Source organism: Urocitellus parryii, chromosome 5 (genome assembly GCF_045843805.1).
Source record: "Urocitellus parryii isolate mUroPar1 chromosome 5, mUroPar1.hap1, whole genome shotgun sequence".
NCBI lineage: Eukaryota > Metazoa > Chordata > Mammalia > Rodentia > Sciuridae > Urocitellus > Urocitellus parryii.
This window is the reverse complement of record NC_135535.1, coordinates 41437037-41451180: the sequence shown is the minus strand read 5'-3', so window position 1 is coordinate 41451180 and position 14144 is coordinate 41437037. Positions and strand designations below refer to the sequence as shown.

Here is a 14144-nt window from a genome sequence, read left to right as displayed (position 1 = left end):
TAAAACATACTAACTAAGGACAGGAGACAGTTAAAATCATGTATTCCTTCAACTTCAGCTTCTAAGACCATTGAGTAAGACAAGTCTAACATTACATATTTCTTAAGAGAAATAGGAAATCTGGACTTTAAATTGTTGTCTCAAAATTTTAAAATGTGATTCAGGTCAAACAAAATATATCCATCCACTCATGGGTCAAATTTAGCAAATGACCAGGCAGTTAGCAAAATGTAATTTCATGGGTACCAGTGATTCCTAACAGGTGTTTCAACACGGTGATATGCCCACTCACCTGTGAAGAGATACCAGGTCCTTAAAGCAGGCTTCTCTGGACAATTATCAAGCAGTCTCATCATCTGACTTCCTTGACCATACAAATAACAACATTTTCTTTGTGTCCCTGTTCAACTGTCCCTTGAGGTATTTTAAATCCTCTTTTAGGAATGCATATGAATATTTCTTAATAGCTTGCTTTCAAAAGCACATACTAAGCATAATATAAGTTATTTTCCAGAAATAATTATGGAAACTAACCTTAAGAGATTCTTTTTTTGTGAGCTTGCTTGAAGTTGAACTGTCCTTTTCTGAGCCATTATAAAGTTTAGATTCAGACTAAAATCACACAGAATTGAAAAGAAGAGAAATAATTAAAACCTTCATTTAATCTACACATGTCATATAGAACTTAAAGTTATGCTTCTCACATTCTTCCCATTTACCACTATCATAAATAAAAGTAGATTTTCAAATACTGGTTTTCCCTATATAGTATTTGTGTTTTTTTGTTTTTTTTAAAACATGTCAGGAGCTGCAGGTGGAGCTCAGTGGTAGAGTGCTTGCCTAGCATGTATAAAGAAGCACTGGGTTTGATCCTCAGCACCACATAAAAATAAATAAATAAAATAAAGATATTGTGTCCATCTACAACTAAAAATATATTTTTTTAAATGTTAAACCTACAAATACTCAAAAGTAAAAACTTGTAAAAAATTGACCTGCAATGTGAAGCTAAGTAAAGAGCATTTCCAAATTTTTCCATTCTATTATTCAGAGTATTTCTAAGAATACACACAATTGTGTAATTATTATTAGGATAAAGTAAGCCAAAACAATGGTTTTTTTTAACAATTAAAGTATTCTAAATAAAAAAAACATACCATGAATATTTTATCATGATGCTGCATACACTACCCTATAACTAGTCTTCCTCCAATGAGAAGAAATAGTCTTCAGAAATTAGTATTAGACTACGGTAATTCAGACAGTGTTTACACACCAATATTCCTAGGGTCTACTTCTTCCTACCTATCCAGGGACCTAGTGTCTTAAATTTGCTTCCAGACTTTCAGTTGATATTTCACATTCTTATTTAATCTTCATAATAACCTTGAAAAATGAGAATAAGAGGCAGTTTTATCTCTGTTTTATAAGTTATGAAAGGGAGGTTCAGGGAGATTGTTTTTCCAAACTTATCATCATTAACATAGCAGTGATCAGAACTTGGGTCTCCTAATCCAGTACCACTAATCTTTCACCACAGTAGGAAAGCATAAACCTACAAGCTGTGTCTATTAATCATGGGACAACAAAATTAAACATACTCCTTTCATGTCCTCTAATTGTTATTTTTATCTATTGTTCAACATAGGAGAAAGTACTTGATGTTCTTAGCAATATTCATAGAGCAAGGACATTACAAGGGACTTAATCCAAATATGGTTTTGAAATGTCAAAGGGTCAAATCTGCATCATATCACTAGATAAAATCAAGGATGAAAACTGTTGGATGCAAACTCTCAATTTTAAGACCCATGAAGGCAGACATCATATTTACTCATTAGTGACATCCAGTCACCTGAAGAAATAAATTTTAATCAATAAAATGAAAACAAATGTGACACTTTAAAAATTTAATAAAAATGTGAAATATAAACTAAAAATGTGGAAGTAAATTTAAGACATTCAAACAATCTAGGTTCACTGTATAGGTAGGAAGAAACAGAGTCTTAGAATACTGGTGTTTAAACACTATATAAATTACAATGATCTAATCTAGGTATTTCTCTCATCTGCTAAAAATGCCAGCTACTTGGTTTTCAAATGTTGAATGGTCAAATCTGCATCATATCACTAGATAAAATCAAGGATGAAAACTGTTGGGTGCAAACTCTCAATTTTAAGACCCATGAAGACAGATACCATGTTTACTGATTAATGACATCCAGTCACCTGAAGAAATAAATTTTAATCAACTAATAAAATGAAAACAACTGTGACACTAAAAATAAAAATTAAATAAAAATGTGAAATACAATATTGGTTATGATTATGGTAGGAGTAACTGATGCATCAAAAGGGAACTAACATAAAAGTGGGGGACCAACCTGGCTGAACTTTTGTTAAAATTATTGATTTAAAAACTGGGCTTGAAACATCACATTGCTTATTACCATGATAAGGATGGCATGCATTGTGATACGAAAGAATTGTACAAATTCCTTCAGTTAAGCAGTTCTCTGTCTTCTTATTGGCCTTGGGAACCCAAAGATGGTATGGCTGCTGTCAGAGGAATATGATGGTTTAAAATGTTCATGAAATTTAATTTCCCACAACTTAACAGGAAAATTATGTGTACTGTAAGGTAGTTCTTAAGTAATATTAAATGAAGATTACCTTAAAAGTTAATAAAAGTTAATAGTTGTTTACTATTTACCAAATACTATTTTAAATACTTTTCTATGCACTGTTTTAATATTCAAAAGCAACCCCATGAGATAGTAGTAATATCCCCCCCTTTACGAATAAGTAAACGAAGACCAACGATTGAATTATCTTCCCAGAGTCATCCAGCCACCAATAGACAAACACGAATGTTTACCCTGGACTAACTCCTAGTCTCATGCTCTTGTAATTACACTTTATTGATTTCTCACATTTTAAAACTATTCATACAATATCTCAACCAGACTTAAATATAATATTTATCTTTATGAATAAGAGGAAATGTTTTCCCAACAACTGCAAATGACAAGATCTGACTTGATTATTTCTAAAAGATTCTACTATAACAGGAACAAGCAGGCCAGAAGGATATCACGGGAGCAAGGTAAATCAGAGTACATAGACCTCCAGGAGTCATGCCATATGTACAGTCCACTTCTGACAAAACAATGACCCAGTGACCAAGTTCTATCTCCCATACATCATTACCTCATTTTCTGAATCAATACACCTTTAAAAAAACAAAATCTTAAAAAAATCTTTTTAATTTTTTTATTTGTCCTAATTAGTTGCACATGACACTAGAATGCATTTTGACACACTGTACAGAAATGGAGCACAATTTCTCCTTCCTCTAGCTGAACATAGTGTAAAGTCACACAGGTAATGTAATCATACATGTATACAGGGTAATAATATCTGTCTCATTCCATAGTCCTTCCCATCCCCATATCGGCTCCTCTCCCCTCATTCCCTTCTGCACAATCCAAAGTTCCTTCACCAGCTCCGCCCCAGTAGATTAGTATCTACTTATCAAGAAAACATTTGGCCTTTGGTTTTTTGGGTTTGGCTTATTTCGCTCAGCATGATCTTCTCCAACTCCATCCATTTACCTGCAAATGCCACAATTTCATTCTTCTTTAAGGCTGAGTAATATTCCATTGTGTATAATGTACCATATTTTCTTTATCCATTCATTTGTGGAAGGGCATCTAGGTTGAGTCCACAGTTTAGCTATTGTGAATTGAGCTGCTATAAGCACTGTGTCACTGCAGTATGCTGATTATAAACCAAGCAGTGGAATAGCTGGGTCAAATAGTGGTTCTATTCCAGGTTTTCTGAAGAATCTCCATACTGCTTTCCTTAGTGGTTGCACCAATTTCCAGTCTTACCAGCAGTGTATGAGTATATCTTCCCACATCCTCACCAAAACTTTCTTTTTTAACTTTTTAAAATTTGTTCTAATTAGTTACATATGACAGCAGAATGTATTTCGATTCATTGTACCCAAATGGAGTATAACTTTTCATTTTTCTGGTTGTATATGATGAAGAGTCACACCATATGTGCAGTCATACATGTACCTAGGGTAATGATGTCATCTCATTCAACCATCTTTCCTGCCCCATTTCCCCTCTTCTCCCCCCACCTTTGCCCAATCAAATTTCTTCCATTCTCCTACACACCCTGTACCATTATAGATCAGCATCCACTTACAAGAGAGAACATTTGGCCTTTGGTTTTGGGAAAATGGCTTATTTTGCTTAGCATGATATTCTCCAAATCTATCCATTTACCTGCAAATGCCATAATTTCATTTTTCTTTAAAGTTGAGTAATATTCCATTGTATATATATATACACCAGTTTCTTTATCCATTCATCTACTGAAGGGCATCTAGGTTGGTTCCACAGTTTAGCTACTGTGAACTGGGCTGCTATGAACATTGATGTGGCTGAGTCACTATAATACACTGATTTTAAGTCCTTTGGGTATGGATTGAGGAGTGAGATAACTAGGTCAACTGGTGGTTCCATTTCAAGTTTTCTGAGGCATCTATATACTGCTTTCCATAGTGGTTGCACAAATTTGCAGTCTTACCAGCAAAGTATGAGTGTACCTTTCTCCCACATCCTCACCAACACCTGTATTCTTGATAATTGCCATTCTGATTGGAGTGAGATGAAATCTTAAGAGTAGCTTTGATTTGCATTTCTCTAATCGATAGAGATGAACATTTTTTCATGTTTATCGGTTGACTGTATCACAGAAGAAATACAATCAATCAACCAAAAACCATCTTTTTTGAAACTATTTTACTAAACTAAGCTTCTTTTTCATCATGACCTTTATAAGGAACAACTATGATTAATTACTGTTATTACAAAGATATTTTAGACTGGAATGATTTTTTTTTAATATTCAAGTTAAGATATTTTTTTAAAGTAAGTAATAGATAACTTATGACACCTCCAGGCAAGTAGATAGATGTTTGGAGACTCAAAAAGATCTAGGCTCAGAAACTCCTCATCCTTGTAACAGGACTCCTTTTATCTCACTAGACACTTTAATTATGCTGGCTCTTAACTTTCATTGAGATAGACAATTAAAAATTTATTTTAAAATGATACTTTGGGATAATCTGATTAACTGAACTTTTTAAATTCACTCATTCATATGATGAAAAGACCTAGGCAAAGACACATGAGAAAAAGGAATTGCCTTCATTTTAAAAATGTTTTGGGGATGAGGAGGGTATATTTCATTGTGCTTAATGTTCTAATTATGCATTTTAAGAAATAACATTAAAACCCACATCTTTTGACAGTTTTTATACTTTTTGCATAAGGTTCGTAAAAGCATAAAGTTAAAATTGTTTGTTGATATCAGTTATATAGATCATAGGAAAAACTGTGAAATTTTGCTACCCAAAATTACTTAAGTACAAATAAGAATCTTAAGAATGCCATGAAATAAGGCCTAGTTATGAATGTATAAATTTTACAGTTGTTGCGAAAAACAATAGAGTGAGTTACATGTTAAAATATTTAGGAACAAACTAGCTAATATAGATCTCCAGGATAAAGTAAGATTAAATCCAAGTTAGAAGAGAATTAGTAAGTTTCGGCTCTTGAAAAGTGACAAGATGAGTATAATTTTACTTATGCCAAATAGTTACCATGCTAAGAATCTCACTGATTCACTTAATCCTTTATTCAAAATAAGAAAATGAATTCGTAAACACCAATTATTAACCAGGTACTTTGCCAGGAACTTTCTACATAACAATCTGAAAGGTGGATCCTATCTCCTTTTCATGAAGCCACTCTGGATTCTAGTTTTACCACTTAGAAGTTACTCTGACCTTTGAAGAGGTACTTAATTTCTCTGAGCTCACTTATAAGTGAGCTGGCTTACTTATAAAATTGGGCCAAATGAAACCTGTCTACTAGGATTGTTATGAGTTAAAATGGTATTGCAATAAACTTAACAAAAAGTAACTATTAATATCATTGTAATGAGCACCTAAAAACTCATAGATAATGGATTAAAGACTGAAACACTCTCTTGATGTGAAAACAGCACTATCTAGTAGAACTTCCTAAATTATAGAAGTTTTATATGTGGTTATTGAGCATGAGAAATATGACCAGATTAACTGAGAAACTGAATTTTGAAATTTATTTTAATAAAATTTAAAGATCCACATATGACTAAGCTATCTTTTAAACAAAGCATAATTCTCTGAGAGAATTATCCTCCTCAGATGTGATAATTTCAATTGTTTATTCTGTCTTGTGCCTGCTCAAATCTGTTGCTGAATTCCTGTAGTGAATTTTCATTTGTTACTGTTTGTTTTGTTCTCATCAATACACATTGCTTTCATTAAGATATGCAATGTTCCTATTTGGGTCCCAACCCTACCCTACCCTTCAAAACCTACAGATGAGTGACAAATAGGTGGCTATAGTATGTAGGTTTTCGCGTTTAAGTGTTATTAATTGCTTGAAAATAAAGTTTTAAAAAATACTATAAATTCCACTGTATTTCTAGTTGTGGCAGTCAAAACACATGATTTCTTCTTTTATTTTCTTTAATTACACAGATCATGTAAAATGACTGAAAGGGCTCAGTTGACACTACTCCAAAAAATGGCATCTTGGCATATTGTGTATTTAGCATGAAGGAAACTGAGAAAACTGTAGAAGGCAGAAAATTACTCTGACCTTCTCTTTCCTTTTTCCCCTGAAGTAGGCCACAAAAACTTTCTCTAATACTCCTCTGAGACAGATGCTTTCCCTATGATCAGAAAAAAGGATCCAAAGATGTAGAGACCCCAAGAAGAATATGAATAAACAGCCTTGCTGAGTTTCCCCAGTTTGCTGCCACTAGATCATAACCCTCTTTGTCCAATTATAATATGACCATATACTTTTTATCAAAACAAAGCAGAAACACACAGATTTCCCCATTTCTATGGGTCTTCATTTCTGAAGGTTGCGGTATTAAATAGAACTGAGATTAAATAAAGTTTCTTTTCTCTTGTTCATCTGTCTTTTGTTAAAGGGGTCTCAGCCATGAACCTAGCAATGGGTAGGAAAAGAAATCTTCCGTATCTTATCATGGCATTTCTCATGAATATTATATAAACACAATGTAGAGTTAAAACTTCCATCTTAAATACTTTACACACATTGATAGATGGACTTTATGTAATGAATACTTGAAAAGTGTGAATAGCATTCATATAAAATCATACATAAAAAGATATTGTGCAATCCTCTCAATCACTCCCCAGAATAAGTGCAAAACCTGCTGAGAATAGCAGAGAATTCACTGCCTTATGAAATAGTTTCTTACAGTCACTAAGATTTAATTCCACAACATAAAAGCTGTTCCTGCTAATACTAAATTTGATCAGAAAGGGCAATCAAAAGTCAAATTTCTTGACAAATTTTAGAAAATTCAATGAACAGCAAACACACAGGGAAACCATGGCGTCCTTATAGTGTTTCTCAAATTTGAGTATGTATTCTTCAAGAAAAAACTCCCAATAGACCTAAGAATATGTATAAATATCTTAGACCTAAGAATATGTATAAATATCTTAGTTTGAGAAATATTTATTTAGAAAACTATGCCATATTTTAAGAAAATATATTTTTATTGTAAGGTATTAATGTTAAGATTATTGGCCATTAACTGGGGGAAACAGTAACGTACGTGTGTGCATGTGTGTGTGTGTGTGTATGTGTATGTGTGTGTATGTATGTTCTTTTCATGTAAATAAACTCTGAACACTAAAGAATTTTTTTAAAAAAGACAATATCCCTGAGACTCTCTCTGAATGGAACCCCGAGTCTCCAGTTTGAGAAGTACTGTTGTACTACACACACCAGAAAAAATATTACTCTGGAGAAAACAATGGTTACCAATCAGCTCTATTTTTCATTAACCAAGAGTGCTTAAATCAGACCCAGTAGAATATTTTTTTTAAATACATACTATATGGCTTAGACATACCAAAATAAAAATATCTCATAAAAGTTTGACAGGATGTTAGTTGAAATCCCCTCATCTTAAATATTACAAAAATGTCATAATTATATATTTGGGGATAACAAGATACTTACCTTGCTCTTTGATATAGAAAGTGAAGAGTCATCTTTATTTTGAGAATTCTCTTCTTTCCCTCTTTCAAAACCTTTGGGGAAAAAAAAAAGGTCAATATCTCAGTATTACTACTTTTGAACATATATAGTCATTAATATTAAAAATTAAATATACATATATGTCATTCAATTTCAAGTATACGTTATCTTATATAACATCAGTACAGGAGGCCTAGACTGTACATATAAATTAATTCAGGTTCAGAGAGACGATGAAATATTTCCTAAAACCCTCCAACATTAAACTAAATAGCTCTTTTCTGTACTCCTAGAGCACTATATATGAAATCAGCCCTCATAGAGCCTTTATTGTAGTGTGCCCATTTCCAACAAAGAATCCTAAACTGAAAGAATAAATCCAACATACTTTTCATCTCTTGTCAAACGATAAAAATATTACAAATAGGTGATAAAAGAAGATGGGAATATAAATCTGGAGTGAGAGATACATATACTTTTTAAAAAACCGAAGCTGAGTACAATAGCATGCACTCCCAGTTTCTTGAGAGTCTGAGGCAGGATGAACATTCCAGCTCAGGAGGGCTCAAATAAGAAATGTTACTACTAAAAATTATATATGACAAGCATAAAAAAAGTACACATTTTAATGAGAATCATTCTATTTTTGAGGACAGGTAATATTAATCCCTCCCTATAATTATTTATTCTAGTTCCAAAGAAGCCTTTATTAAAAAATAAATGTATGATTATAGTATGAGTACTTGAAGCATTTGAAAATTATTTCTAGTATATCAATAATACCACTTATTGTTTCTATTTGATTCATAATAGCTAAGACCATCCATTATTTTTTAATTCAGATGTTTTATTAAGTTATTTCTATAGTATGAAAAAGAGCCTTTTCCCCCCTCCTCTGGAAAGAAGGATCACTCAATCCTAATACTAGGGGAAAAAACTTCCATAAATATTACATGAAATTTTAAATGAAAACTCAAAAGAAATTTGAAAATTCAGTATAAGGTAAACCAAAGAGTTACACAATTCAATTAAAATTTTTTTGAAGTTTTATTCAAAGCAATAAACAGTTATAAGTAATTTTTTTTAGAGTTTAATGATATTTATTCCCTGGAATGAGTACACAACTTGGCATATACAATGTAGGTGGGGGAAATGCTTCCAGACCAGAATGTTCCTTAATTTCTCTTTAGCTCCAAAGTAATTTTTAATACTAATGACTAACCTAAGTTACTTCCAAGATCTAAACATATGTGCAAGAGAACTCATGTTTTCTTTAAATATATATTGTAAATGAAAAAAATCTCACAGAAACATACTTAATTACTCTAGTGTTATTTTAGTTTTACCTGAATCTAGATCAATCCATTTATTAGATTAAGAAAAATGCCTAGTTCATTTATCTATATTCACATATTATTTCTATCATTTATTTATTTTATTTACTTATTTACTTTTTGGTAATAGGAATTGAACCCAGGGGTGCTTTACCACTGAGCTACATTTCCAGTCCTTCCTTCCTTTTCTTTCTTTTTCTTTCTTTTTTTTTTTTTTTTTTGTGAGGTGTGGGGGGACACAGGATCGTGCTAAATTGCTGGGGCTAACCTAGACCCTGCCCTAGCCTCCCAAATCTTTGGAATTATAGGTATGCACCGCTATGTCCAGCTCACAAATTTTTAATAAATAGGACAGCAAATGAAAACAAAGTTGGAAGTCAGAATAAACTTTTTAAAAGTACAAATATGTCTACAGAAAGTTTCAAGTGTTGGAAAAGGACATCCATAAACCTAGATTATATATTATCTGTCAAACTCAACAAATTAATCTCATTCTAAAAGTCTATATACCTTAAACTTACAAATCACGATTATCTTATAATCAGGTTCTGATGACTTCCAAGTTACTTTAATTATAGAAGAGTAAAGCAAAATGCTTCCTAAAATATCCAAGTTTGGTCAAGTGCCTTGAGTTTCAACTAAAGGTAAAAAACGTAGTTCATCAGTGTAAAATGCAAAGAACATATAAAAATGAAAGTGTTAAAATGAAAATACTGCAAAGCTGTATGTTAAATTTATTTTAGTCAAATTTGTGTTGCTGTGACAACTTAGGGGAGGAAAAATTTATTTTGGCTCATGATTCAGAGGTTCAGTCCACGGTGGGCTGATTCCATAGCTCTGGGCCCAAGGTGAGGCAAACATCTTGGCAAAAAGGTGTGGTGGGAGAGTGGTGCTCCATTCATAGGAATCAGAGAGACAGAGAAAAGGGGCAGAGGAGAAATAACCCCTTCCAGGCCCACCCATGCCACATCCCAGTGACTCACCTCCTCCAGTCACTCCCCATCAGCCTAGAGTTACCACCCAATTAGTCTATTCAAACTAGGATGGACAGATTAGGTTACAGCCTTCACATTCTAATAAATTCCTTTCAATTCTTCCCCTATTAACATAGGAGCTTTCAGGAGAATACTTCCTATTCAAATCATAACAGTTCCCAAGGGAAATTCCAAGAAGCAAAGAGAAAAATATCATACTTGGGACTCTTCCATTAGGCTGAATAAAGCTGGTTTCCTATAAGTGTGTAAAATATCTTTACCTTAAGTCAGTCATGAAAATACATTTATAAGAAGCCAAAGGAGCTCTGTCAAAATATATCTTGAGCTTTTATTTATTTTCTACAATGTGTGAGAATTCAGAATTAGTTTAAAATATATTTTAAGGTATTACTTTACTCCTTTAGAGTAGTTACATTTGTGGACAAAATCCTGAAGTATGTATTATTGAACACTATCAATAATGAAGAACAGTTTCGGATTACAAGTTTTACCAAATTTACTTTTAATGATTTGGGGTGGCAAATTCTTTTCTAAGTATTCTCTCCCTTCCCACAAATGAGACAGAAACAACATGCCTATCAAAATTAAAATTAAAAGAACTAAAGCCATTCTAGTATGGATGAGAATGTAGAGTAACTGGAATCCTACTCATAAATGGCAGGAGTATAAAGTGGCATAAATCACCCTGGAAAACTACCTGACAGTATCTACTAAATGTAAGATCCTTGCTTAGCATCTGGACAGCCATCCTAAGTGAAAACCACCATTTTGAGGAAAAAGTTTTGCTTTCCTGCCCAAGGGTGTTTCTGAGAAAGGCTCCACTCCCTTATACCAACCCAACCCCTAACCACCGGCTTAGGACCCACCAGGATCTGATTCCTGAGCCTGCCCTGTAAAAGTCCTGGAACTCAAGCCTGTTTTGCCCCTCTCTCCACTATAGAGAGACGGCCTTTATTTGTCAGCTCTGACAAATAAATTCTCTAGTGTATCTCTGCCTGGTCTCCATCTCGCTTACCTGTTTCTCGTTCCTCACTTTCCCTTCACTAAAGCTGAGTGTTCATATATTTTAACACATAGAAATTCAAATCCTAGATACAGCCAACAGAAATTAGCATGTATGTCCATCAAGAGAGAAGTACAAGAAGGTTAACAGTAACAGCTGCTTTTTATATACTATTCAAAATCTGGAACTGATTCAAATGGTTATTAATAGTAGAATAAATGAATACATTACAGTATGTTCATACAATAAGATACTACACAGTAATGAAAAAGAAAAAAAAAGACATAACATTGAGTGAAAGAAGCCACTTATCACCATCAAAAAAAAAAAAAGTACCATATGATTCCATTTACAAGCCTAATCTGTGGCATAGAGAAAGAGATCCACCTTTGTTGCAGGAGATACTGACTGGAAGGGACATGAGGGAACTTTCTGAGAATCTCTAAGTAATTATACATCTCTATGCACGACTGAAAATTTCAAAAGCACGCACTTAACCATATTTTATGTGGAAATAAAAAAATAAACATGAAATATATACCTTCCCTAATCTTCTAGTTAATTACACTTTCCCTGCTTTGACATCCATTCCCACTTAGTTTATATCCCTTTAACTTATTCTACACCTGGCTAATTTCTGATTAATGTATTATAGTGATCATTATAATAATATTATTAATAGAATAATATATTAATATAATAATATATCAACTATACTGATCATTAATACCTGGCTAATTTCTGAATAGTTTATTAATAATAAGGACAAGTATAGTGATAATTAACACTATAATATTAATGAAAACAATAAAGTAGCCAATATCCACTTGTGGGAACTCTTATAAGATACTATGCTAGATGCCTTACTTACACTTTTTTCTTATATTCCCTGCAATCCCTTTCGTAGTGTTCGGGATTGAACTCAGAGCCTCATGTATGCCAGGCAAGCAATCTACCACTAAACTATATTCCAGCCTCTTTCTTCTAATCTATACCATAACATCACATGAAAAAAAAATTAACCATATTATATAGCTGGAAAAAAAGTTAAAAACCTAAAGCTCACAGAAATTAAGCAAACTGACTACTGTCAACAAGTGACAGTAGCAGAGTTGGTTCAACTTAGGTCTAACTTTAAAATTCACAATGTTTCCACAATGTCATGATGCCTCTCAAAACCCAAAGTCACTTCTGGAAGGTCCTGCTTATTACGTATGCACAGTCAGCTTTCTCTTCTCTGAGATACACCACACTTCCCACATATTTGTACTCCAGTATTTACTGCATTATATGCTGTATGCCAATTTAAAAAAAAAAAGAGAGTCTCAATATTATTTATCTTTTCAAACTCAAAAATTTTACCAATTGATAAAAAAAATTAATAAAAATGAACTCCAGTTTTCTTCCAAAAGTTTTTTTAATTGAAAATATAGCACACCTTTAGAAAAATGAATAAGACAAAAATGTATAATTAAACAAATAGAAGGAATACTTTTATAACCACCACCCAAATAAAAAAAATACAGAACTGCTAACATCCCATAAGATCTTCCCCAGATCAATTCTTGATCACAGTCCATTCTCCTCAAAAGTATCATGGCTTTCGAGGTTATTTGCTAGCATGTCACAGCAGGTATTTAATTCATTTTCACTGCTAATTGCAAATTGTACTACATAGCTATCCTGATATTTATCCATTCAACCATTAATAGATGCTAGGGTTGTTGCTAGTTTTTCCCTTTTATGAACAACAGGGCTGAATATTTTTGGAAATGTAACAAGTACACATATTCATGAGTTTCTTTTTAAGATTTAAACCTAAAAGCAGAATTTCTGAATTATATACTGGTATATCTTCAATTTTAATGATTTCAAATTATTTAAATGTATAAAAGTTCTCCTTTCTACACATTCATGATAACATCAGTATGCTACAAATTTTTAATATTTTTTTTGCCAATATGATGGATGTGTAATTTATCAACAATCAATTTCCATGTTCCTGATTATTAATGGTGTTGAACACTTTCTAAAATATTAACTGGCTACTTTAATTTTACAACTGAGAAGAACTCTCAGATCTATCATACTTAAAAAAAAAAAAAACACCTGGATGTCTGTTTGTTACTGATTACATGGAATTTTTTAAAATATATATTATCAATACTGGTCCTTGGCTAACTTTATTTGTTGCAAAAATCTCTCTATGGCTTGTCTCTCTATATGCTATATGGTTTCTTTTGCAAAGAGCTCTTAATTTTACTACTGATAAATTCAGCCATCTCTTTCTTTAATGGGTAATGCCTTGGTGTTTTAAGAAATTCTTTCCTAAGTCTGTGTTCAATAAGACATTTTCCAATAATGTAGTTTTGGTTTACATTTAGGTCTATGATTCACCTGGAACTAACCCTTGAGTATGGTGTAATACAGAGGTAAAATTTCACTTTCTTCCCATTTAGATAGCAAATTGACCCTCTCCCATTTATTAAAAAGAATGTCTTTTATTCACTGGTTTGCAGTGCTATCTTTTCATGTGTTAAGTATTCTTATGTATGTAGGTTAATTTCTGGTTTCTCTATTCTGTTTCACTGAGAACCTCAAGTACAATATTGACTAGATATGGTGACCATTAGCATGCTTGTCTTGTTCCTAATCAAAA

The 14144-nt window shown here is 32.6% G+C and overlaps 1 protein-coding gene across 10 annotated transcripts in view; it reads right to left on the bottom strand.

The window, feature by feature from the left end:
- The window catches only part of Osbpl8 (oxysterol binding protein like 8), a 171644-nt gene that overhangs the window by 40603 nt on the left and 116897 nt on the right, over positions 1-14144 (bottom strand). For all 10 annotated transcript variants that reach the window (XM_026396999.2, XM_077799266.1, XM_026396998.2 and 7 more), the window contains 2 exons: positions 8136-8206; positions 535-612 (listed from right to left, as the gene is read on the bottom strand). In XM_026396999.2, the coding sequence (XP_026252784.2) occupies positions 535-612; positions 8136-8206 (149 nt within the window). The remainder of the gene's footprint in view (positions 1-534; positions 613-8135; positions 8207-14144) is intronic.